The 22,924-nt window shown below is 42.4% G+C and overlaps 1 protein-coding gene across 2 annotated transcripts in view; it reads right to left on the minus strand.

Annotated features, from left to right (window-relative positions):
• The window catches only part of CAST (calpastatin), a 51,726-nt gene extending 29,135 nt beyond the window's left edge, over positions 1-22,591 (minus strand). For both annotated transcript variants that reach the window (XM_054284127.1, XM_054284117.1), the window contains exons 1-3: positions 22,532-22,591; positions 17,624-17,689; positions 10,012-10,083 (exon numbers count right to left, since the gene is read on the minus strand). In XM_054284127.1, the coding sequence (XP_054140102.1) occupies positions 10,012-10,083; positions 17,624-17,689; positions 22,532-22,567 (174 nt within the window). In that variant the 5' untranslated portion in view covers positions 22,568-22,591. The remainder of the gene's footprint in view (positions 1-10,011; positions 10,084-17,623; positions 17,690-22,531) is intronic.
• Between the last annotated feature and the right edge of the window lie 333 nt (positions 22,592-22,924).

Genomic DNA, 22,924 nt, shown 5'->3' on the forward strand with positions numbered 1-22,924 from the left:
AGGTTTCTAGTCTGTACCTGTGTATTACTCAGACACTGTTTAGTTGTCTGTAGAGATGCTTTCTGGTATTTTGTCATTCAGAAATTCAGCTGGTGTGAATATAACCGAAAAATATCTACAATCTATTACTACCATTAGCGTTCAAATTTCTGCAGCTATTATCATGAAAAAGAATAACCCTAAAATTTCATTATTCTGCCATTTTCTTACCACGCAGAACAAGCATTTGCAACAATTATTAATCTATACCCAGAAGCAAGAGCAACCACCATTTAGAGATGGTAAAAGACACAGAGGAAATACAGCCATTTCCTCATGAAACAAAAACATGACAATTTTTTAAAGGAACTGGTTTGAACCAGGAGACTGAGCTGCTGATTAGCTTGTAAAGACTCTTATATGGCCTCAAGTGCTGCTAAATTTATTGATGCTCATGGAACATCGAGCCAGACAACTTCCATTACACAGACTCACTGGTTTCTTTCACTTTGAATATCAGAATAAAATTGCTGCCATTCTGGTACAGAGATGAAACTGTTCAATACTGCACTACTGAATTTTATGCATCAGCTAAAGGTGGTTAACCACACTACTCAAATTTAATGCAACAGGTTTTTAAGCAGTGTTTTTAGAGGCAACCTACTTGCATTTGAATTTGGCCACACTAAATGAGATGTTAACATGCAAATCAGTGAGCAAGACCAGTATTATATTTACCACAGTGTAAAACAAGGCTTCACATCTCCTAGAAACTGCCAAACCACCTTTAGCTGAGATGTCTGTTTTCAGATGTCCGGATTGCAGCAACCTAATTCAAGGCTTAATACTGGCATGTTTGTTTTTCTTTATTTTAGCAACTGTTAAGACTCTGAAACAGCTTTGTGCAGGAACAAAACACAACTGAGGCCAGCGAATGACAATTCACTTAAAGTAATTTTAGTACTATTTCACTCTAACTTCCAGTGCCTCAGCTTATGCTCACTTTTATGCAGGAAGTTAGGATTGTCAAAAAAATTTATAAATATCCCAAGAGGCACTGTGCCTGTTTGCTTCTTCTGGGAGCAGAGGGAAAGAGTTTGTTAGCTGATCACAGTCATGCACAATATTTATACAGCAAGAACTTTACATACTCACAGTTCAATTTGTGGCCATGAGGAATTATTTAGACTCCAGCATGCAGCTTGGCTTAAAGACTTTACTATACACAAAGGCAATTTCTATTTAATGTCCTTCCATGATATTGGAACTGATCTGGAAATAAAGTCAGTATATTCCAAATAGGGCAGCAGACTTCATCCACTGCCTCCACATTCTGTGTGTCTGCAAAGAGACCACTCCAGTATCTCATTATTAATCAGTATCTCATAAATTAATCAACAATCAGCTTAAACCTCCTCATTCTTATTTTCCTTAAAACCTACTCTTCAATTACCTCCTCCTGGAAACTTCCTGTTTCTGTGACAACAAACTACAAGCTGGCTCGCACTGAAATTTCACTTTCACTCAGTCATATTCAGATATTAGAAGCAGTGCCCCAGTCCTGTCAAGCCTCTTCTCAGGTTCCCACTCTGCACAAGAGAGGATTTACAGTAACGTCTGAGCCGGTCACTGCAGAAGAGCTCCCCTGCTTTTGTGTGCAGCTCAAAAATCCTCTTTTCAGTTTCGCCTCACGTGAGCATTTAGCTGCAACTTCTCCAGCCAACAGTTCCCATTCTCTGCATGCTGTTTCAGACACCAGGAACATTCCACGGTTGTCTGCAGCAGCAAGCTGCGGGCTGACAAACAAACACCGGGAAAACAGGAGATTAGGTGCCAGCCACATGCCACGCTGAGCTCAGATGGGATTTGTGTCACTTGGTCTGCAGTGTCACGCCACACTCTGCTTCGCAGGGCTGGGATGCAAAGGGGAGCCACAAACACAAAGAGGGAGCCACAAACAGAACCCGTGTTCCCTAAATGGGGGGTTGGAAAAGACACTGAAGTTACATAAAACACAACTTCATCTTGAGGCTGAAAGTCTCTGAGGTTATGAACTCGATTATTTCTACTGGCAGCAATCAAGCCAGGCAATACCCAATGTGAGAGCAGCCCTCAGAACAGGAAATTTGGTTTTCAGTCCCGGAATGGGGAGAAAATGGAAAGGAAAAATTATTTGTGAATGGCTGTATGGACTGACACACACGTGGCTACCAAAATGAATGGAGAACACAGGAGAACAAATAAAAAACACCAAGTCAGGGAATCCTAATAGAGCTTGGCTGTTAAAATATCATCTAAGGGCAACACTGCATAACCAGGGGTGGTGGTGTGTCACTGGGCTTTGTTTTTAGATAATTTTAGAAAATTTCAACATTGTTTTATTATTTCCACTTAAAAAGAGGCAGATTGGGGAACTTCTTGCTTCAGCATTGGCTTCAACTTAAAATCACTTCAGAAGGGCCTTCAGCAAGCTCTGGAGGAATAACTGCATTATGGTTCAGTTAAAAAATATGAAATCTCCACTTTGTTGAGGTTTTATCCTGCCTCACAGGGATCTTCCCTCCTGAGGATCAAAAATGTTGATTTTCTAGGTGGTTCCAGCACTTGTGCTGAGCATGGCATAAAGGCAGGCACAGACCTGACTTCTTCCATTAAGCCAGCAGGGTTTCTGAGCCTTAAGGAGCTCCCAAAGAGTGCTGAAAGCTGCCACCCTCCTGTCTCCATGCCAGCTTCTCCCTTTGGCAGAAGAGACCCTGGACAAAGCCCCAAAGTTTTAATGAGCACAGGCATCCTCCTCTCGGGGAACCAAAGGGCAGAAAGGGTGACAGGGGAGAGGCTGGAGAGCAGCTCAGTGATAAAAAAGCTCCTTTGCTTTCTGGAGATAGAGGTTTCCTCTCTACCCTCACTCCCAGTCCTCCAAGGGGCACCAGGGCAGCACAGCCTTGCCCAGAATTCAAACTGGGAGTGTCCCCCTAATGTGCAAAGCTCTACAACCAGAGCCGTGAGGAAAAACCGGTCACAGAGCTCATTTCTGCAACTCCAAGATCAGAAACGGAATTTTCAGCAAGCTCTACATGCCCCACATATCTAACCACTCAAAGGAAACCAAAAAACCCCCAAAACCCAAAAAAACCAAAGCCCCAAACCAAAAAAACACTCAAGAAAGCATTGTTATATAAAAGACTGAGTGTAACAAATGTCACTTTAGAAAAGAAAATGTCTAACACAGAAATGCAAAAGTTCTAATTGTATTCTAAATATATTCTAAATTGTATTATATAAATCTAAAAAAAAAATACAACATTGAGGAAATTAGATACCAAAAAAAAAAGGGAAAAAAATATCAAGAACTCAACAGAGGTGTCTGCAATGTTTAAAAATTCTGGGCTATTTCATGCACTACTTTAACTATCTCCAAAAGAGAAACAACATTACCAGCAATAATCAAACAGTAGCATTACTTCAGTAATGCCTACCTATCTAACTTTCACTATTCCAGAAACAATACCATTCATTGAAAAGTATTTTTTTTTTTAGTATATTTTAGTATACTTTTAGTATACTTTAGATACACTAAAACATATCTAAAACATATATTTTAAGTGCAATAAACTACTGATACCTGAGCACAGTTCAAACAAGAAGTTGCTCTTGCAGATCACCACACCCTGACTATGCAATACTCTGCACAGGCTCATAGGCTCTGCATTAGTAGAGCCTATAAAAATAAATGCCAAAAAAAAAAAAAAATCACACAGGTTTTGGAAGCCAGAACAGCGTGGGCTGTGAGCAAGGAAGAAACCCCAACCCCGCCCCAAAACAGAAATGTAAATACAGAACAACTTAGACACCGCTTTCAAAGCTTGCTCTTCCTTGTCCTTCTCTTCCCCAAACCGCCGCGTCATGTGGCGAATGAAAAGGCTGTTTCCAGCATATTCAAGTAAATAAATTCAAAAGCTCACTAACTACACGCTGCTCTGGAATGCCTCAAGCCTGCTGACAGGGCAGGCACGGCCAGAAAGCCCCGAGCTGGCAGCTGGCGTTATCTCAGCCCGCAGAATTCCCAGAAGAGGGGGAGAAAGGGCAGAAAACAAGCAAAAAAAAAGAAAAAAAAAAAAAAAGAAAAAAAGAAAACTGCAGCACAGACAGAACAAACCTCATGCAGGAGAGTGAAGGAGCAGGAACAGCTGACTCACTCGGTGGACGTGTGGCTCCTGCTCTGCTGCACGCAGGGACACGGGCTGCTCCTCGCTGGGGCTGTGGCTTCCGGGAGCTGCCGGCCAAGCCAAGCCCTTGGCAAGGCCCAGGGCTGAGCTGAGCCACACAATCCCCACCCAGCAGCACGGGGAGGGCACCCAGACCTGCAGGTTTGGGCTCCCACAGTGAGCAGAGCAGAGCAAACCCCTCCCGACCAGGGTGCCCCAGCAGGGACAGCTGCCACTGAGCTGGCACCACACAGCAAAAGCACAGGTGAGGCTGAATTCAGCATCCAAAATGCAGAATTTGCCTCCCACCTTTTGGTTTTTGAGGAACCTACGCATTTCCCCTCAGCCCCATTACAAGTTTCTAAATTTGGACTGATTACCCAGGCTCTCTGAGTACATGGATGTTACTAATTGAAAGTAATTGAGATGGGTTTGTCCACTTAAGGCCTAAACCTGACTGAGTAGGGTTATTTTTAAGCATAACAAACCCAAATGATCTCTATTAGTTTAGAAATTAGCAAATACTTCTTGAAATACTAATAGTGATCTGCTCTTGAGTTTCTTTCTGCCATACAATCAAATTTTCAATACCTTTGGTATTATGGCAGAGGTTTTTTTTGGTTTTTTTTTTAAAGAAAAAGCCCTGCACCACTAACAAAACCATCAGCCACTTTTTCATAATAGCCTCTGTATTGCCCTTTATCTTGAGCAAATAATAAGAAATAAGTCAGCCCTGGAAGGGAATTAGAAAGGGACGAACATCTGCAGACTGATGAAGAAAATATCCCACTTCTGAGTGAAGCAGAGAATTTTTTCTTTGTGAAAGGGTTTGTGCTATTTTGACCACTGCACAGCTCTACAAGTTGCAAATCCTGTATCATTACACAAAGCCAGGCACCTTTTGTACTACAGCAGCTTCCAATTTTTAATGTTTAGGCCTATTTTTAGCATGCCTCTGCCACCAAGAGAGCCAGCACTGTTCTCCACACTGGCACAGCCCTCCTGACTTTCACGTGCTGCCAACAGCTCTGAGGGCAACTCCCAGGAAGAGCCCCATGATTTGCCACAGCCCTGCTGCAGAACACCTATAAACTGTGATTCTGTGTCATGACACACACACACCCCGGAGAGAACATGGAAACTAACTCCTCAGGCAGCCTGAATTGTTATTTTTCTGAATAATCTCAGATTTTAGAGGTAGCCTTTCCAACCTTCACAATATGACTGGGAATGTAAGAACAAATTTATGTATTTCTGTGGACATTCCCAAACAATCCTGTGACTTCAGATGCCTCCTGCTCAAAAATTTCTTCCTTTAAAATAAGGTGCATCTGCAAAGCTCACAAAATAAAAATCTGTTGGTAGTTAATAAGGTGTGTAGCAGAAAAAAACCACTGACAGTAAGGATCACTTTTGATGATAAACTAGATAAATTTGCCTGCTTCAAAAATAGTAGGGATTTCACTCAAAGATACTTATCAACTTCTCTTCTTTTTCCTTGTTTTCTTGTTTGTTGCATGAGAAAGCAGAAAGAATTCCCCTTTAAAACAATGTTAATTTGGGTGCCAGCCTAAAGTAATTAACCTTAAATTTCTTAAATCATTAAGGTCAAGAAGGCAGCTCTGAAAATTGGAAATAATAATAACTATTACTGCGTTTCCACCACTGTTGTTGAGCTCTCCCAGCACTGCTTCAATAGGCCATGGAAGTAATACAGTAATGGAAGTAATACACTTCTCCAAGCAGCCAGCCAGCAAAAGAAAATAATTACTCATTAGGAGCAATGCAAAAAAATCTGCTACATAAAAAGCAGCAAAACTCCATCTGTTATCAGCAGAAATACCATGTAAGAACACAAAGATCCAGGAAGGGTGGCTGGATCCAGCTGTGTTCAAGTATTAGTTCCTTCTATTAATAGGCACGACTGAACACTGAGGTTGAAATTGGCTTTCCTGGGGGCTGTGAAACCGGCAAAATCCTCATTAAAGGCTGTGAAAGGGAACACAGCAGCGCTGGCAGGAGAGGGAGGAGGTGAGTTCAGTTTTTCCTCCCCACTGCTGCCTGCCAATGCTGGCAGCCATGACCTGGTTTGTGCACCTTGGTAGCCAGTGTGAGCACCGAAGACGCTGCTCTTAGGCAACCCAGTGAACACTCCTGATGATGACAGCCTTACCTGAGCCTCCCTTTCCACTCCATTTACCTGCCAAGCCAGGAGCTCACTGAAAACCCACCCTGGTGCAAACCAGCAGTGGAACAGCGCTCCCCCATCAAAGAGGAAAGAAAGTTTTCTCACAGAAACAAAGGAGTCAGAACACCTGCCTCAGTGCAGCCTCTCTGAATTGTCCATTTGGGTTTGAGTCACACAAAATCTGGGCATGTCCAGGTTGCTGACTGAGCCTCTGAGCGGCCTTGGTGCAGGGGAGGAGGCAGGAGGGGCAGCACTTCTTGCACCACAGGGACACTTGGGCAGACAATTAACACCCCTGCGAGAACACAGGGAGCAGAGGCAGTGACTAAACACTGCCTGCAATTCCAGGAACTCCAGAGTGACACAACAGAGAGCAAAGCCACAGAGAACTGCATTCCCGATGGACAGTGTACGAAAACAAAGCCAGGCAGCTGAGTGCCCTCCCTTGGACAATCACACACAGTGACAATCCTTCCCCACACACGAGCTCCTGCACCTGAAAGCCAGAAACCCCAGAAGAAACAAGCTGTGAAAAATGCATGTATTTTATGATTGGCTTTTCGCAAATATTAAAATGAATATTATATGTGTTGTGTTAGAAAGCAATGCTGTATTTTTTTAAGTACTGTGTTAAATATAGTTTTAGGTTATAAAAATTGTTAAAATAGAAACTATGCTATGTAAGATGCTTTGTTTAAAAGAAAGGACTTGCAGTGAGATAGCAGCCACAGGACACCTAAATCTTTCAGAGAAAAAGAATTTATTACCTTCTTATCGCAAGAAACAAACTTCTTCCCACCTTGGAGGCGCTATTAGGATTAGAGGGAAGAAGTTGGCACTGATCAGAGAGAATCCTGTGTTTGAATGGAATTTCTGCATCACGTATGAAGTGTATGAATATGCAACATGTTATTGTTCTTAAGGGTTAATCCTCTGTTAACGTGGGTCTTTTTTCCAGGTCGTGATGCCCAGAAAAAGACACCCGGACGTCCGTAACTCTTTGTTTCTATTGTCTCATATTGTCCTAATTCAATTTGTCCAAATTGTTATTACTCTAATTGTGTTACTGTTCTTTTTAACCATTTTATTACTATTAAACTTTTAAAATTTTAAAAACAAGTGATTTGCGTTTTTCACACAAGCCATCAGCTATTATGGCTTTCCAGCTGAAGGAAAAATTACTCAGGTCTGTTGTGCCGGCAGCAAACCCCCTCTTGGCTCTTCAGTTTTATTTCACCATAAGGCAGGAATTGGTTAAAAGAATAAAAAGCATGAGCTGGAGCAACTCAACAATCCCACCTCCCTTGCCTCTGGTAAGGACTTAGAAATTTATCTATGGGATAAATAATGACAAGTAAGTATTACTAACCAGCAGAATTATTAAAGCTACATCAGGGAGAAATAAATAATGGAAGAAACAGTGGTCTGAAACTGTCCAAAAACTGGTGGAGTATTTCTAACTGCACTAAAAGATTCAATCTGGTTTCACAGGAAAGCAGAAAGTGCTGCCTTGACTTTTCAAGAAATACTTCCCTTCCTGTAAAATTCCTGTTTTTAAAAAAAACCCCAAACCCTGCAAAATTATTGTTTTCAATAGATATTTTTAGAGACAAAATTAAATGCAGAAAAGAAAACAGCCAGACAAATGGCTTGAAAAAAGGTACAGGTGGCACAAACTACAGTAAATCTCTGAGTTTTGCTCTATTTTAAGTAACACTAGAGGATCACAGGAGATTGTTGAGAGTAAGAGTTACAATTAACAGAAGATTCAGCCTAAGTGAAAAATGGTGGAAATGGCTGAACTGAAAAGGGTGAACTTGAATTAGCTGCTGATTAAAAGTCAATATTAGATAGTATGAGGTGAGTATATTCATAGTACATAATCTTTACAGTAAGTATGCTGGAATGTCACAGAAAATGAAGAGTACTGCTAAAATACACAATCTATGTTGCCAAAACCTAATACACAGCAATTCCTGAAAATTCCATTGCATTATTTTCATGACACTACCTTCCAGTTCCTAGGCTTAATAGCATGTATGAATTGTGCCTTCCACACTTAAAACTTCTTTCTATTTATCATAGAAAGAACATATACTGAAAAAAGAAATAAAAATTAAATGTGTTAGTCAGCAAATTTGATGTAAGAATCCCTGGGACCATGCAGCTGGTGACATCCAGGTTGAGTAGGAGGAGTAAACCTTGGCAAAGTGCAAGGAATAGAAAGAAAAAAAAATTAAAATATTGGGCTGTCTTTAGTAATAGATAGGAACATTGAAACAAAGGGACAACAGAATTTACATCTTTGTCTTCTCTCTGAGGAGGACTATAAAGGAAAAATAAATCACTTAGGAAGCATGCAAGTATCTTTAGGTGTATTATGTTACAAAACCACTGATTGAGAAAGTGAAAAAATCCCATTCAAAAGCAGAAACAACTTTCTTCCAACAACAGGCTGCCTCCAGACATGGAACACTGTGGTGGATCCCCTCTGAGCCAGCTCCACATCTTGGGTGTGAACTGAGGAGCTGGAAAGCCCCTGGCTCACACATGGGAGTGAAGGTGGGTTCAGAAATATGTCAAAAGGTGCTTCTCAAACACAGAATGTCAAGGTAATTAAAGTAGAGAACACAGTACCAGAAGTAAAAAAAGACATTAATATTGTCTGCACTGCTGACCAGCACCCAGCTGCCTCACTCTTGAATGCTGCCATCAAAATGGGCCCAGTCTGAGTTCTCCCTGGACTGCAGCTGGAGTTAAACTTTACCCCAAACTTCACTAAATTCCATCAAAAAATGTTTATTTACCTCAATAAAACACACTGCTGCTTCTCTTTTAAGTGATTTGCATCCCCTGTGACAATTATGCGCACAACAGCGGCTACCAGGTGCAGCACCAGCAAGAGCGTTTTCAACCCCCTCCTTCAACACCTTGCAAGACCTGAGCACCCTGCTTGCCCTCAGAGAATATCACCTGCACTCCTTGGCCATTCAGCTTTAAAATGCTGCTTGAATGGTCAGCTGGACTGCTCTGGTGGCAATGAAAGCAAAGCTGTCAGCTCTTCAAACTCACCAAGTTCAGAACAGAACCCCCAAAAAAATACGAACACCTCAAAGTGAAAAAAGAAACACAGCACCCCCAAAAGTCAAATAATGAAGGTGCCCACTGGCATCAACAGGGCCAGGATTCTTTAAAATAACTGGGAGACTGACAAAGAACATGTGAAAAGGGAGAATTGTTACCATTTATTTCCTCACCATGTCAACACTGGCACTCTGCTGCCTTGTGCTCCCCTTTCCTTTCGGCAGGTTACAATTTCTAGCAAGTCATGAGGAGCACCCCTGTGGTGCTGAATGTGGGCAAACAAATAATTTTCCATCCCAATGCAGGATGGAAAATAGAGAGAAAAAAGAGATGGAATCACACCACATTCTCTTCACTTGTAAAAACATATAATAAAAATATAATATAAAAAATATAAAAATATATATCATATATTAATTTCTATATAAATATTAAATTTTTATTTATTGTATATATAAATATATATATATAAAATATATATATATAAATATAAAAATATAATACAAATATAATAAAAAACTAAAAAAGTATCATTTCCTTAAGTACACACATTACCTTAGCAGAAGCAGCTGCTCCACTTGTCTCTGTTTTGGGCGGCTGGCTGACATTAGCACTTGCTTGTTTCTTCTAGAAAAAAAAAATAAAAATCACATAATAAAGGTCAGAAATGTTGATGAAGGAAAAGCCAAGTAAAACTGCAAAACAAACAAAAAAAAAAACAAACCCCAAATGAAATCAAAGAATTAAAAAAAGAAAAAGCACACTTAAAAATGTCCCCCAGAACATTTTTGCAAGGCGAGTCATAAAATGAATTCTCCTACGTAACTTTAATTCACACAGGCACATTTCAGAGCTCAGAAATGTGCACACCCAGAATAGCCTGAATTTTCCAGCAGTGTTTTATGGACAACACATAAATCTGTGCCATTTCCTGTGGCACGGCGACTCCATTTTAAGCTAACAGTTAAAGCAACAGTATGTACACAAAAAGAATCATGAAAACAAGAGGGGCAAAGCTATTGCTGCTCCGACAGAATGTGAATCACCACCTAGGAGGTAACATCCTCGGGCAGGGAAGTAAAGATACAAAGTTAAGGGCAAAATTATGTTTTTTCTAAGAAGCACAAGATTCACAATGCATTTAATATTTCACATTACAACAGGCAGGGCAGGCTGCAGAAGGACCAGAGATCCAACAAAGTCAGAAGCACCAGTTCTCAATGGATGGGACACCAGAACTGTAACAATCTGGGAGATCCAGAGACCTCTGCCATTCAAGTCATACCACCTGGAGTTCCTCCTCTTCCTGGTTTTGTTTGAAAAAAAAAAAGCTTGAGCAAAGATGCACATTCAGCAGTCACATCCAGAAACGAGGCAGAGGGACATATACACAAGATTAACAAAATATGACCCAAATGAAAGCAATAAAAGCAAAGACAAGCTGCCAGTTCTTCAAAATCACCAAGTATCCACCCAGTAAACAGAACCCAAAAAATACGAACACAAAATATGCCCCAAATCTGGTACCAACTGAAACTAAGAGGGATCTTACATCCAGAATCATGCTGGAAATAAAATGACATTCCAGTAAGACTCCACAGGATGCTGCAAAGCCTGTTTTTTGCAGGCTAACACTGTTTTTTGCCTGTTAAAAGGATGTTAGGAGTGTTCCAGCCCAGGACCTTCCTGCTCAGCCACTGAGCTCCAGTGCTCAGTGCTGCCCATTACAGACTGGCCCAGGCTGAGGGATGTGGTTAAAGGAAAAATCAGCAGCAAGGCCCAGAGAGACCCTAAAAACACCCCAGAGACAACTTAGAGCCTCACCACAGCTCCCTCCATCATGAGTCAGTCAGGTTTGTATCCATATTTTCTCCACACATGCCTAAAGGAGCAGACAGTCTCCTTGCACATATTCTGTAGCTCTGGATAAAATGAGCATTTTTAACTCCCTAAGGAAGGAAGCACTGCTCCAGCCGAGGTGGTAATGAACCTGCATGCAGGCGATGGAAGTGTGATACATTTCTAATTTTGCAGAGACAGTCCTGAGATGCAGAACACCTTTGGCTTTGTCTCTGACACAGTGCACTGAATTCTCTGTAATGAGCATTACCCAAAAATCCTTCAGCTTTTAATTAAGATGTCCGAGTAGCTCAAACTCTGAAGTGCTTGCCTCCCCTTTTTAAAGAGAAAATTTTAAAAAACAAGGAGTCAGCATAAAAGAATCACAAAAAAAAATTAAATAAAAGCAATACTCTGCAGAGCAATCAGAATTGTGGGCACACCTTCAGCACCACAGATCTTGACTGCCACCTCATGCTCAGGGTTCACAGTGTTCAAGTTTTACCTTCAAGACTATGTCTGACAGAACTGTGATGCTCTGAAAATACCACAGAATCACAGAATTCCACAAATCCATGAAGTACTCTTTTAGAGAAGGGAGTCTTTATGATATCTTACCAACACGCTCAAGAATTTCAGACACAAGGGTAGCTTTCCCCACCTCCCAGCAAGTCTGAGCTACAAAAAAAGCCCCCCCAAACCAAACCAAACTAACAATTAGAAAAAACAAAACAAAACCAAACAAATAAACATACAAAAAGCCAAACAACCCCCCAAAATTAAAACCAAAAAGAACCCCTGAAACCAAAAAAAACCAAATCCAAAAAACAGACCAAAAACCAGAAACAAAAAATCCCACCTTCCAAACCCCCACAAAAAAGAAAAAAAGCAACAAGAAAAAAACCACAATGTTCCCCTAAAAAACAATAAAAATAACCAAATAAAAGCCTCCTCCAAAATCAGAACCAGCTCAAACACAGTGAAATAAATCCTTGTTCAGAGTATGAAGTTGTGTTAATCAACTAAACAGAATTAGGAAAAAAATGTTAATGCCAATAATTATTTAGTGGTAAACCAAACAGCAATAAAAGATAGAGAAGAAAAATTAACAAAATAAATTCTCCTCTGCAACAGAGAAAGACTCCTTGGAGATGAGTCATGTGGAAGTTGAAGCCACCATATCAAATGAGCATCACCCAGTGAATACTGACCACAGCAGATGGAGTAATATATATTTTAGTTCCCAGAGTCATCTTTCAACAGCAACTTCTTTGGTATCCAGGTATCCCTTCCTACATTTGTAAAAGCAGGAGAACTGGCCACATCATTCAATGTTTATCATTCAATTCAGGTTTATCCTTCTTTCCCCCTGATTAAAATCAGGATGTTTGGGTGTTTCCCAAGATGTTCCCTCCACGCAAACCAGCTCAGATATCCTTTATTGACAAACACATCAGAGCTGTTCTCATCTTCTCCCCCTCCAAGAACTAGAAGAGTGTTTTTCTTCTGTGACATTCTCAGACACAAACAAGAGAAGAAGTACCTTGCTGCTGTGCCCACACCTTGCTTCCCAACCTGATATCAACAGAGACAATGAATTATCAAAGCACAGCTTCTTTATGGAATGAATTAAATGGGTTATGGACCTGTAAAGAATTGTGTGTGAAGGAATAAAAGCTGTGGCACACAGGTACTCAGAATCTACTCTTTACTTTAGCAGTGGCTTCCAAAAGGAAGAGCACTGTTTCAGAGTGGAATATTAATTCTGCAGGTTTAATAAGGGGGAGAAGAAATATACATTCTTCTGCTAAATTGATTTGCAAAGGAAGATGTGTTAAGACTGGTGTCCAGAAAAGTGGACTTAGTGTTCATTTTGGACGACAACATTCAAGTGTTCGTTGCAAGATTGTAGTAAGAATGCTTACAGTACACTTGTCTTGAGGGGGAAAAAACCCACAAGAGGGAAGGATGTGCAATCTCTGTGCTGCAAACGCTTTTGACAACCATCAGCAGCATTTCAGCCTCCCCCTATCAATCCTTCATTCAAGAACAGCTTGAGGAGCAATCACCCTCTATTCCTTCTGAAGGCAGACACTCACATTGCAACAACTCTCAGCAAGTGCCAGAGTTTAACTGAAATAATGTTATTTTTCAACTACCTTTGGCATTTTATCCAAAAGAAGCACCAAAACAGAAAAGGGAGAGAGATAAAGAAGCTGCTGCTGTGCTTCCCAGAACCTTCCTCCTCCTCTACTGAGGATGGATTAAGGCCACAATCCCCTCTGCCAGTGCGAAGGCGCTGTGAGGCACAAAGGGGAAGGAAAACAAACAAACAATGCAGATATAAATAAATAATTTGGCACCAAAGTAAAAAGAAACCTCACAAACATCACAGGTAAAACCTACCCATGCACTTCCACAACTCAGACCAGCAGTGGGCACCCCAACGAGATTTTCACCAGTCATGATGCCTTCACTCAGCATTCATGCTTTTTCTGGATAAGGGATCTTAAGTGGCAAGCCTCAGGATTAAAAAGTACCCCAGACACACTGATTTCAGAGCAAAGAATCAATTCCAGAAGGATGGAGATGCTTTAGCACCAATCATCACTGCCATCCTTTCAAAGTAATAATATATCTCCTGATAAGTAAAGAACAATGAGCTGAAGAAGCAGCACAGGTCCTGCCTACATTCCTGAGAAGAACAACTCGAAATGCCAGGACATGTTAGAGAGGGTCCTGTTTCACACCGTACCTGGTGAATTATGGCCTCACTCTGAGCTGGAGCTTCCAATTTCTATAATACATGACTCTGTCTTCCTTTTCCCTATCACATTTTTACATCCAGACATCAGCCATGCACAGACTGGGCTTTTGCTCAGACACAGAATCTCTCCCTGGCATTTCCCTCTGTGACAGTAAAAAGAGAACAGATCTTTCTCCACATTATTAACACGGATCAACACAGAGCAGGGGGGTTTCAAGCACAGCCACACACAGTGTGAGCACTTGTTCTGCTCTGTTTTCATGAATTTCACGTGGCTGTGCAGCAGAACACCCTGTGCCCCAAGGGCAGCCCTGTGACAGGCAGCACTGACTGCAAGGTTAGGACAGCAGGACCATGTGCCTCACCACAGTGCAAGACCTGCCTTCCTAATTTTGGATAAATTTTATCACTCCCCTGTCTATAGCAGTGGTCAGCAGCAGATAGGAAAGAAAACAAAACCAGTTATGTTAAAACAGTTCAGGTCTATGTTGATGTTTCTTCTAAATACTCTTCCAGACTCAATCTGTGGGCCAGGGATTTCTTAGTTCAGTGTATTTTATAAACCATCCTGGGTTTTTCTTCAGTGATTTTGAGCCATCTGCCCCTGAAAGCATTTATATTTTAGCATCCAAGACCTTCTAGAGCACTTGGGCCCCAAAGGCCTCAAAAGTGGAAGTGATCTGAAATTGGTAGAAAGGCACACACATAGGTAAGCTGAAGACAATGCCCAGATGGCGAATAAAATAAAACCACACCAGCTGTCCCTCACATGCCGAGCATGGGCACACCAGGAAGCAAGGGGAGGAAAGGAAATTTACTGCTCCATACCCTTTGCAATGACATGCTGCAAACACATGGCTCAGGTCCACAATGTCCCATCACAGTGAGAGAGCAGAGGGACAGATCTGGGAAACCTGCAGCACACCACTCCCTTCTGCTGCAACAAAATGCCACAGCTTCACCTGCATGAGCAACCAGCAATTGCAACAGCCACCAATTCTCTTCTGTTAACACCTCCCTATTATTATCGGTGCTTTTATTTGAAGGGATGGGACTGCAGTTGGGCTAAGAACGATTTATTGCCCAGATAAACATCAGTCTCAAAGGCTGAGAGATTTTAAAGAGCAAGCAATTGGCCATAGCTCAAAGTAGTCACAAGTTCTTTGTTACAAGACCATATATAACTTTCTAATCCAATGGGAACTTGCTACAAAGTTTATTTTGCTTTTTAACCTATCCCTTTTACTTACTTCTGTTGCAACGAGTGCACTTTTATCCAATGGGCTACTATATCACACCTACACGTTTCTATTATAACTTAGTTTATATTATAACTCTTCTATTATAACTTAGTTTAAACTTACAAAGTTTATTGTGCATTTTTAACCTATCGATTTTACTTACTTCTGTTGCAACGAGTATATTTTTATCCAATGGGCCACTATCACACCTACACACGTTTCTATTTTAACTTCTAAACTCCTAGCTTACCCTATACAATTACATTACTACGCTATAAGCCCTTCTTATCAATAGTTTCTTACTTACTTAAGGCCTACTCACAACTATAGAAATCTAAATTTATACTTTTCCTGCTTAATGTCTGTGTACTTTATCTTTACATCAATCTAAGCTTCTTCTTAGAAACTTAGATCAAATCCCGTAGTGTCTGTGGAAGTTTCTGTTTTTCCATTTTCCCCCATACATAACATCCACAAGGAATGAAAACATTTCAGTAAAGCTGAAATGAGATTCTCAGCTGGGTTTTTTTTGGTTTTTTTTTTTTTTTTGAGATTTTCAGCAAGTGATTGTCCCTAGAAGGTGAACTCAATAAATGAAAGGTTCTAACAACCAAGACATCAAGATTTTAAGGCAGATCCCTATGACTTGAGTCTTTGTCCTGGAGAAATGCCTAATACAACACAGCACATACACTTCTATTGACACCTATACTGATGAAGAACTGCCTTTATTTCTTTTCAATTACATACTGTACAAGCTTCTATCTACAGCAAACCTGCTGTGCTTTCCTCAGTCTACTTTTAAGTCTCCCTTGTCTTTAAGAAGAAAGGATTAAGAAGCCTCTTCTACACCCTAAGAGTATTGATGCAGAGTTCCACTTGATGCTGTGGCTAACTGGCATCTCCCACTCAAAGCACTGTCAGGCCCTTCCTAAATTTGCTTTTCAAAGCTCCACCCTTCTTCTCTCACCCCCTCAGGACCACATACCCAAAGAATCTGAGAGACAAGAGCTGTTTGTTGTTATTTTTTGTTAAACAACAACAATACTAATTCTACTGTTTTACTTTCAGTATGGATACAAGCTCCTCAAAGACATCAATATTTTCATGTCATTTCTCTAATGCCAAACCTTTTCCAGCAGGCAGGTGAACAAACGCAATATTCTAGACAACATTGCCCAAAGCTCTCTACAGATACATTACAAATTTATGCCTCAAAAATTGAAGGCTATAGGAATTATCTCTGACTTTTAAACAAAAAAAGTAACATTGCAGACTCCTGGGAAAGCTGTTGAAAGATTCTGAGTTGTTTCCTCAACTGCTTAACAAATCAGAGTGTTTTGGAGGTAGGTGTGAGTCACAGTGGAGTCAGTGCCCTTCAGTGGGTCTCTGGAAGAGGTTTTTGATCTAATTCCAATTTAAGGACTTAAAAGTGGAAATAGATCAAAAACCATGCAGAGTGCATAGAACAAATAAAACACATGAAGAAATTCAGAAAAGTAAACATATATGCAGTATTCTAAGGACTCAAAAAGCAGAAGTATCTGGAAAATAAATTTTAGCAAGTCTTGTTTTTGCTGGAAACAGATCTTCTCAATAAGAGGTCAGAAACATTAACCCCAGAACTCTGAACTACAGCCCTCAACTCCCACCCTTCCCACAAAAAATGTCAGCACTGCTCTAATAGGAAGAACAATGTGCAGTCAAAGAATATGGCATTAAACCAAGATTGTATAAATGCACAATGGTATTTATGAAAAAAACAAGCTGTCTGGAGAGGAAAGGTGGAACATATTCTCAGGCTGGAGAAGTTTTCCTTGCTTTCTGGACAGGAAAGAAAAGCAATTGCTTGAATCATCTACTTCAGAGGACTGTCACAAAAGCATTCACTGACCCTGATTTGCAGTGCAGTCAAACAGGCTCAGGCAAAGTTATTTCCCACACAGCTTCTGCTGAGGATGGATGAACCATCAGGTGGAAAGCATCAGGGTGCACTCCCTCCACCTGTGCTGCTGGGCAGATGAAGTACCAGGGCCATCAGATGTGTCCCACACTGTCCCAGCACTGCACAGCAGGCACCTCACTGAGGTAACTTCCATGGATACCAAGAATTAGGTAAAACATGAACAAAGCAAAAAAAACCATTTCCAGTAGGCTGCTGAGCAACACAAACAAAACTAAACATTCCTAGGATGAATAGTGACTGTCTGGAGTCACGAGTTTATTGTCCAAAAACTACTCTGCTATCAAAAGGCAAAAATCAGCGCAGGAGGAAATTCATTGCCAACTTTCCTTAATATATCCAAACACTTGTATTTACCTCTTCCGCCTCTGCTTTTTTCTCTCCTGCCTTGGAAGAAGCTTCATTTGCCTTCTTGTCACCATGCTGTGAACAGAGAAAATAGATGAGTAGTTATTTAGACCTTAAGTCTTATCTTCCACACAAAGAAATTCTCAAACTTTTTAGTGCAAGGATGATTCCTTTCAGCTACCACAAAATGACAGCAGGGAACACTTAAAGTTTTTCTTCTCACTAATAGAGGGGATTTCTACAGGGCCTGCTGCATAACTTCAAGAGAAATCAGTCATAAGGCCATGACACTTAGGGCTGTACATGACTGTTCTTGTGAAAAGTTCTGGAAGATATTCAGCTTATCACTCATCCCTCACCAGCAAAACACTCTCCAGTGCTTGTTTTGGAAATGTCAGAACCACGGGCTTCAAACAGCTCTCAGAGGCACCAACATGATGTGTGCAACCCACTCCAACATCTGAACTCCCCTCAGACACACTGAAATGTTTGTTATGCCCAGCCCTCCTCGCCTGAAAGCAAGCTGTTACCATGATCGCTTTAATTCTGGTGCTGACACAGAAAAAAAAAAATGTTCCAACCGTTCAGGCACAGGTGCATGTTAGGAAATTACAGTTCTTCCAGGATCCCTGAACCTCCTGCATCTTTTCTCTGCTCTTCCTTTCACTTAATCTGATGCACAATCCCAGCAGCTTCCCATGTGCAGCAATGCAAAGAAAATCACATTTTGCTCACTGGTACCCAGCATGTTAGAACTGTCTGCATCTCTGAAAAGTGGTGAATGTGGTCCCTCAAAACATCTCTTTTCAAAAATAACAAAAGCGAAATGCATAAATTAATATAAAAGGCAACATAATAGAGCTACCCTCTAATGTCTCAGCTGGTGCAACTTCCCACAGCAACTGAGACATCTGGGAGGGAGGATTCACGTCTGGTTTGTTTCGTTAAGTAAAGACAGGAGATGATTCAAGACCCATTTATTCCCTTCTGTTTTCGGGACTGAGCAGCAGGAGGTAGAGCCTGCTAATCCACTAAGTAATGAGTTCCTGCAGATTTTTCTTTACATGGCTATAGGGAGAAAGCAATGATCCATGTATCACTGCACTATCTTCAACAGAAATCAGTTCCAGCACATCAGCAGGAGGAAAAAATGTACTACAGCAGGCTGAAAAAAAGTACTACAGCAACAAAAATTTCAGTAATTGTTTTGGACAACCTCTAACAATTCAAGTTTTTAAAATGAGTTTGGTTATGACTAAGACACTCAATGAGTTTTAAAACTGGAAGTGTTCTAGTCATGTTCCAAATGTGCCTCTTCAGAAGAAAAACAAGCCCCATTGGTTGCCTATTCAGGTAAGAGATTAATTGATTCACTGCTCCATAATAGCACTTCCAGTAGAGACACAATTTACCCAGCTATCTGTGCTTTTTACTGCTACAATAAAAGCACATTGCACACATATCAGTGAGAGCAGTGAGTCTCCTGTTGCTCACAGAACAGGAATTTCAGAGCCAGCACTTGCCATAAAGCTCAGGAGCTAAAGGAGAACTCTGCTGATCAGGCTCTCTTCTTGCATGGATACGCTCAGCATCAAAATGCACCAAAAATCAAGTATTATCCTCAATCCAGCTATTAAATAATAACTATTATTATAATAATCCAGCTATTATATTATCTAGGCAGCTTCAGTGCCCAGAGAGGACGCAGAACAGACCAGGACAAGGACCACAACTTTGCTACCCTTAAACTCAAGACAGAGAGACACCAAAAGCATTACATCTTCCCTCCAGAAGGCAATGCCAAACAGCATCTAAAATAAAGAAACTTTGACTCAGAGGCCAAATATGTTCATTCCAACTTAGGGAACAAAGCACATATGGTCAGACCAAAGTAGTTTTGTTGGTTTTTTTCCCCAGTAAGTTGAGTAATGCACTGTGTACACATAGAGCCTTGATAATTCATTCCCTGGCCTCAGACCATAAAACAGCCTGTGAAAGTTCTGCCTTGCAGGAAAATCTGTCCTGTCCTGAAGAGGTAACCTGGGAAAGCACAGCTTCACAGTACACCTGAGGAAATCATGCTGGTTCCCTGAACAGTTCATGCATAGGGTATGATGAGGGACCCCATTTCAATAATGCCCTTCAACAGCTCTTTTCTTATCTGGATTTTCCAGCTTTGAACCCTCCACTAAAAAATTAAATATACAAAAATAAATAAAATAAAAACAAAAACAAAACAAGCAAAAAAAAACCCCCAAAGCCCAACAAAACAAACAAAAACAAACAAAACAAAAATTAAAAAAACACCAAACAAACACAAAATCCCTCAAAAACAAACAACAAAAAACAACAACAAAATAAAACAGGCAGTAAATCAATCTGCTTAGTCAGAAGGCTAAGCTCAGGTTTTGTGGGACAGTGCACATCCACTGCTCACTCATATTCACTACTCATGATGACGACAAGCTGACTTTTTCTTTGGGCACTCTTTCCTTTTCCTGCTCATCTTCCCTTATGGTGCCAAAGATTCAGATTCATAACCAAGGCAGTGGATCAGAGCAGCTCCAGCTCCCTCACCTCAACAGTGGGCGTACAGCTGAAGTGACAATTTTAGCTTAACTCATGAGCTAACAATTCCTTGCAGCTTTTAAGCTCAAAATATTTTCCAACCTTACTAACTAAAAAGAACCAAAAACAAAACCACACATCCTACCCATAATCATATGTTCACAAAAATACATAAGTGCCATGAGCAAAAAGGTTTAGCCTGAGATCTTCATCCTGTTCTAAAGTGCAGAAAAATGTCACCACACTATTAAGACACACCTTTAAACTTCTGACTCAAGCAGCACTCATAAACTAGAGAGCAACTGGTGCAAAAGCACAGAGAACATTACTAACAACTGAATAGACACCTATGTGCACAAAAAACCAACCCTCACTAAAGGCTTTGCTTGCAAGAAATTCCCTCTAAACCTCAGGAGATTTAGAAGGCATTAACAAGCCTGTGGTGTAAGGCCACTGCGCAGCATCTGGGAGGACGTGCAGCAACTGGGTGAGAAGCGAAGTCTTGCAAGATTCTCAGCTAAAGTCACTCAACTCAGCATTACAGACATCTGAGGAGATGGGAATCTGACTTTTGCTCTCAGCTGGAACTGGGAGGAAGGCAGAGATCTTTGGCACTGCTTGGAAAACTGTCAGATGCAAGGAGTTGCCAGGGGAGTTACAATCCAGCCAGGTGAAGAATGGAAAGGTGAAATCCAGATTCTTACTGCGTCCAACCCCAGCTTTGGGGTAAAACCTTAATCTCCTTTGTGTCTGTCCCTCTCACCCTCCTCTCCTGCCTCTCCTACCTCCCCATGCTCAGGAGAGGACTCCAGTCCCAAGTGCCAACAACCACAGGTAGGAGTTCCCAAAGGAGCAGCTCTGGGAGAACTTTTCTTACCTGATCACACACAGCCACATCTTGGTATCTTTTCTTCCCCTGGATGCAATGACACAGAGCTAAGGGGGCCTTCCAAATCCATTCCACAGCTTAGTGCAGTAATTCTCAAAATTTTCCCTTTGTGATTTTGTGCCACCTCCACCAGTTTACTCATTCAGGTGAAGATTTGGATGTTTGAGTAGAGCAGTTGTAATTATCCAAGTCAGTCTGACACTTATTATCTCTAACTAGGAAAAAGTAAGTTTTTCATGCAGCAAACAAGTGTGTGGTATCAAGATCACACTGTGTTTTCTGTCACTGTTTCCACTTATTTCTTCAGAACACCTGCAAGTGAACAAAGCCACTGAGGCTTGCAGTGATTTGACCTGACACAATGACTGATACCTGAAAACACTGATCCAGGCTGCACGGAGCAATTTAAAAGTACAGTTATCACTTCAAGAGGTTTCATCTTCCTGATCACATATTTAGGGAGTGCGTTAAAGTGATATTTTCTCTGAAACCAACATTTCACAACACATGCTTTCTGTAAAACTTTAACAGAATGCAAACATTTTTTTTTTCTTTTCACCATTCCACACAGAGGCCAGCTGCTTCCTCCTATGCGTAACGTGTCATAAAAGTTTCTTAAAGTCTTTTCAAAATCTTTTAAAGCAGTCGCGGGCTCGTCAAAGTGATGAGCAGGCACCCAAGTCCACCCAAGCCACACAGAGCCGTCAGAGGGCTGCGGTTTGCTCGGGGAGCATCAGGCAAGCGACGGCTCCTCCCGGCCACCCACCTGCCGTGCAGAACAAGCTCCTGGGAAAAGGCGCAGCGCAGTTCCTCCCAAAGCAGCAACATTCCCTCACCAAAATCCCGTCTTACTCTTCCTAGCGCGCTTTCATCACCCCGCGAGCCTGCGTTACTCGGGCGACGACCAAAACTGCTAACAGCCCCAAAATCCCCGGTTTTCTGTGTCGTTTTCTGACAGCGGATGGGATGCTGGTGCGCACCGCGCTGACTCGAACCACTTTTTTTTTTTTTTAATTGTTTTTAAAGGCGCTGTCTCGCCTCCCTCCGCACCACAACCCCTTTCCTTACTCCCTTCTCCATCCCGATCGCTGGGGACCATCGGGAGCATCGGAGCATCCCGCCCGCCCCATCCCGCGGGGCTCCCGGCTCCCCACAGGGGTGGTCCCAACTCCCCACAGGGATGATCCCGGCTCCCCACCGGGGCTTTCCCCGCCCTCACTCACCATGGCGTACCACCAGCGGGCGAAAGCCATGGCGCTGGCGCTGCTGCTGTGCTGCTGCTGCTGCCCGCCCTGCCCGGCACTGCCCGGCCCGGCCCGGCCCGGCCCGGGACGCGCCCAGGGCGGTGCCGGCGCGGAGCCGCTCCCCCGCCGGGCCCGCGGGGCACCGGGGGCAGCCGGAGCGGCATCGCCGCCCTCCTCCTGTGCAGAGCCCTCCCCGCACCCCCGAGCCCGCCTTACCGCCGCGGGCAGCGGCTGCCAGCCCGTCCCGGACATGCCGATCCCGGGCAGGAGCAGCTCCCGGGGTCCCGCAGCTCCACGGGCGGCTGAGGCGGCCGCGGGTCCCTCCCCTTCCTGCCGGGGCCGAGCCGGGACGGGGGAACCAGGGGGGCCGCCGTGGCGAGACTGGGATTTCTTTAAAACAGCGCTGTTTGGGGGGACTGGCGGGAGGACCGCGCAGATTTTCTTCTCCTCGCGAAAGTGATTCCCCTTGGGGAAGCGTTTGGGTGTCGACAGCCGAAGCTAGGCGGCTCCAGGCTCCATGGCAGCCCCCAGCGAGGGTTTTGTCCTTTCCCCGAGATGGAGCCTGGGGGCTCCTCCGACACACGGCTCCTCCACCGGCTCCTCTGCCAG

The sequence above is a fragment of the Melozone crissalis genome, unplaced genomic scaffold, assembly GCF_028551555.1.
Source record: "Melozone crissalis strain CALT ecotype California unplaced genomic scaffold, PUWL_Pcris_2 ptg000005l_1, whole genome shotgun sequence".
In the NCBI taxonomy this organism is placed as follows: domain Eukaryota; kingdom Metazoa; phylum Chordata; class Aves; order Passeriformes; family Passerellidae; genus Melozone; species Melozone crissalis.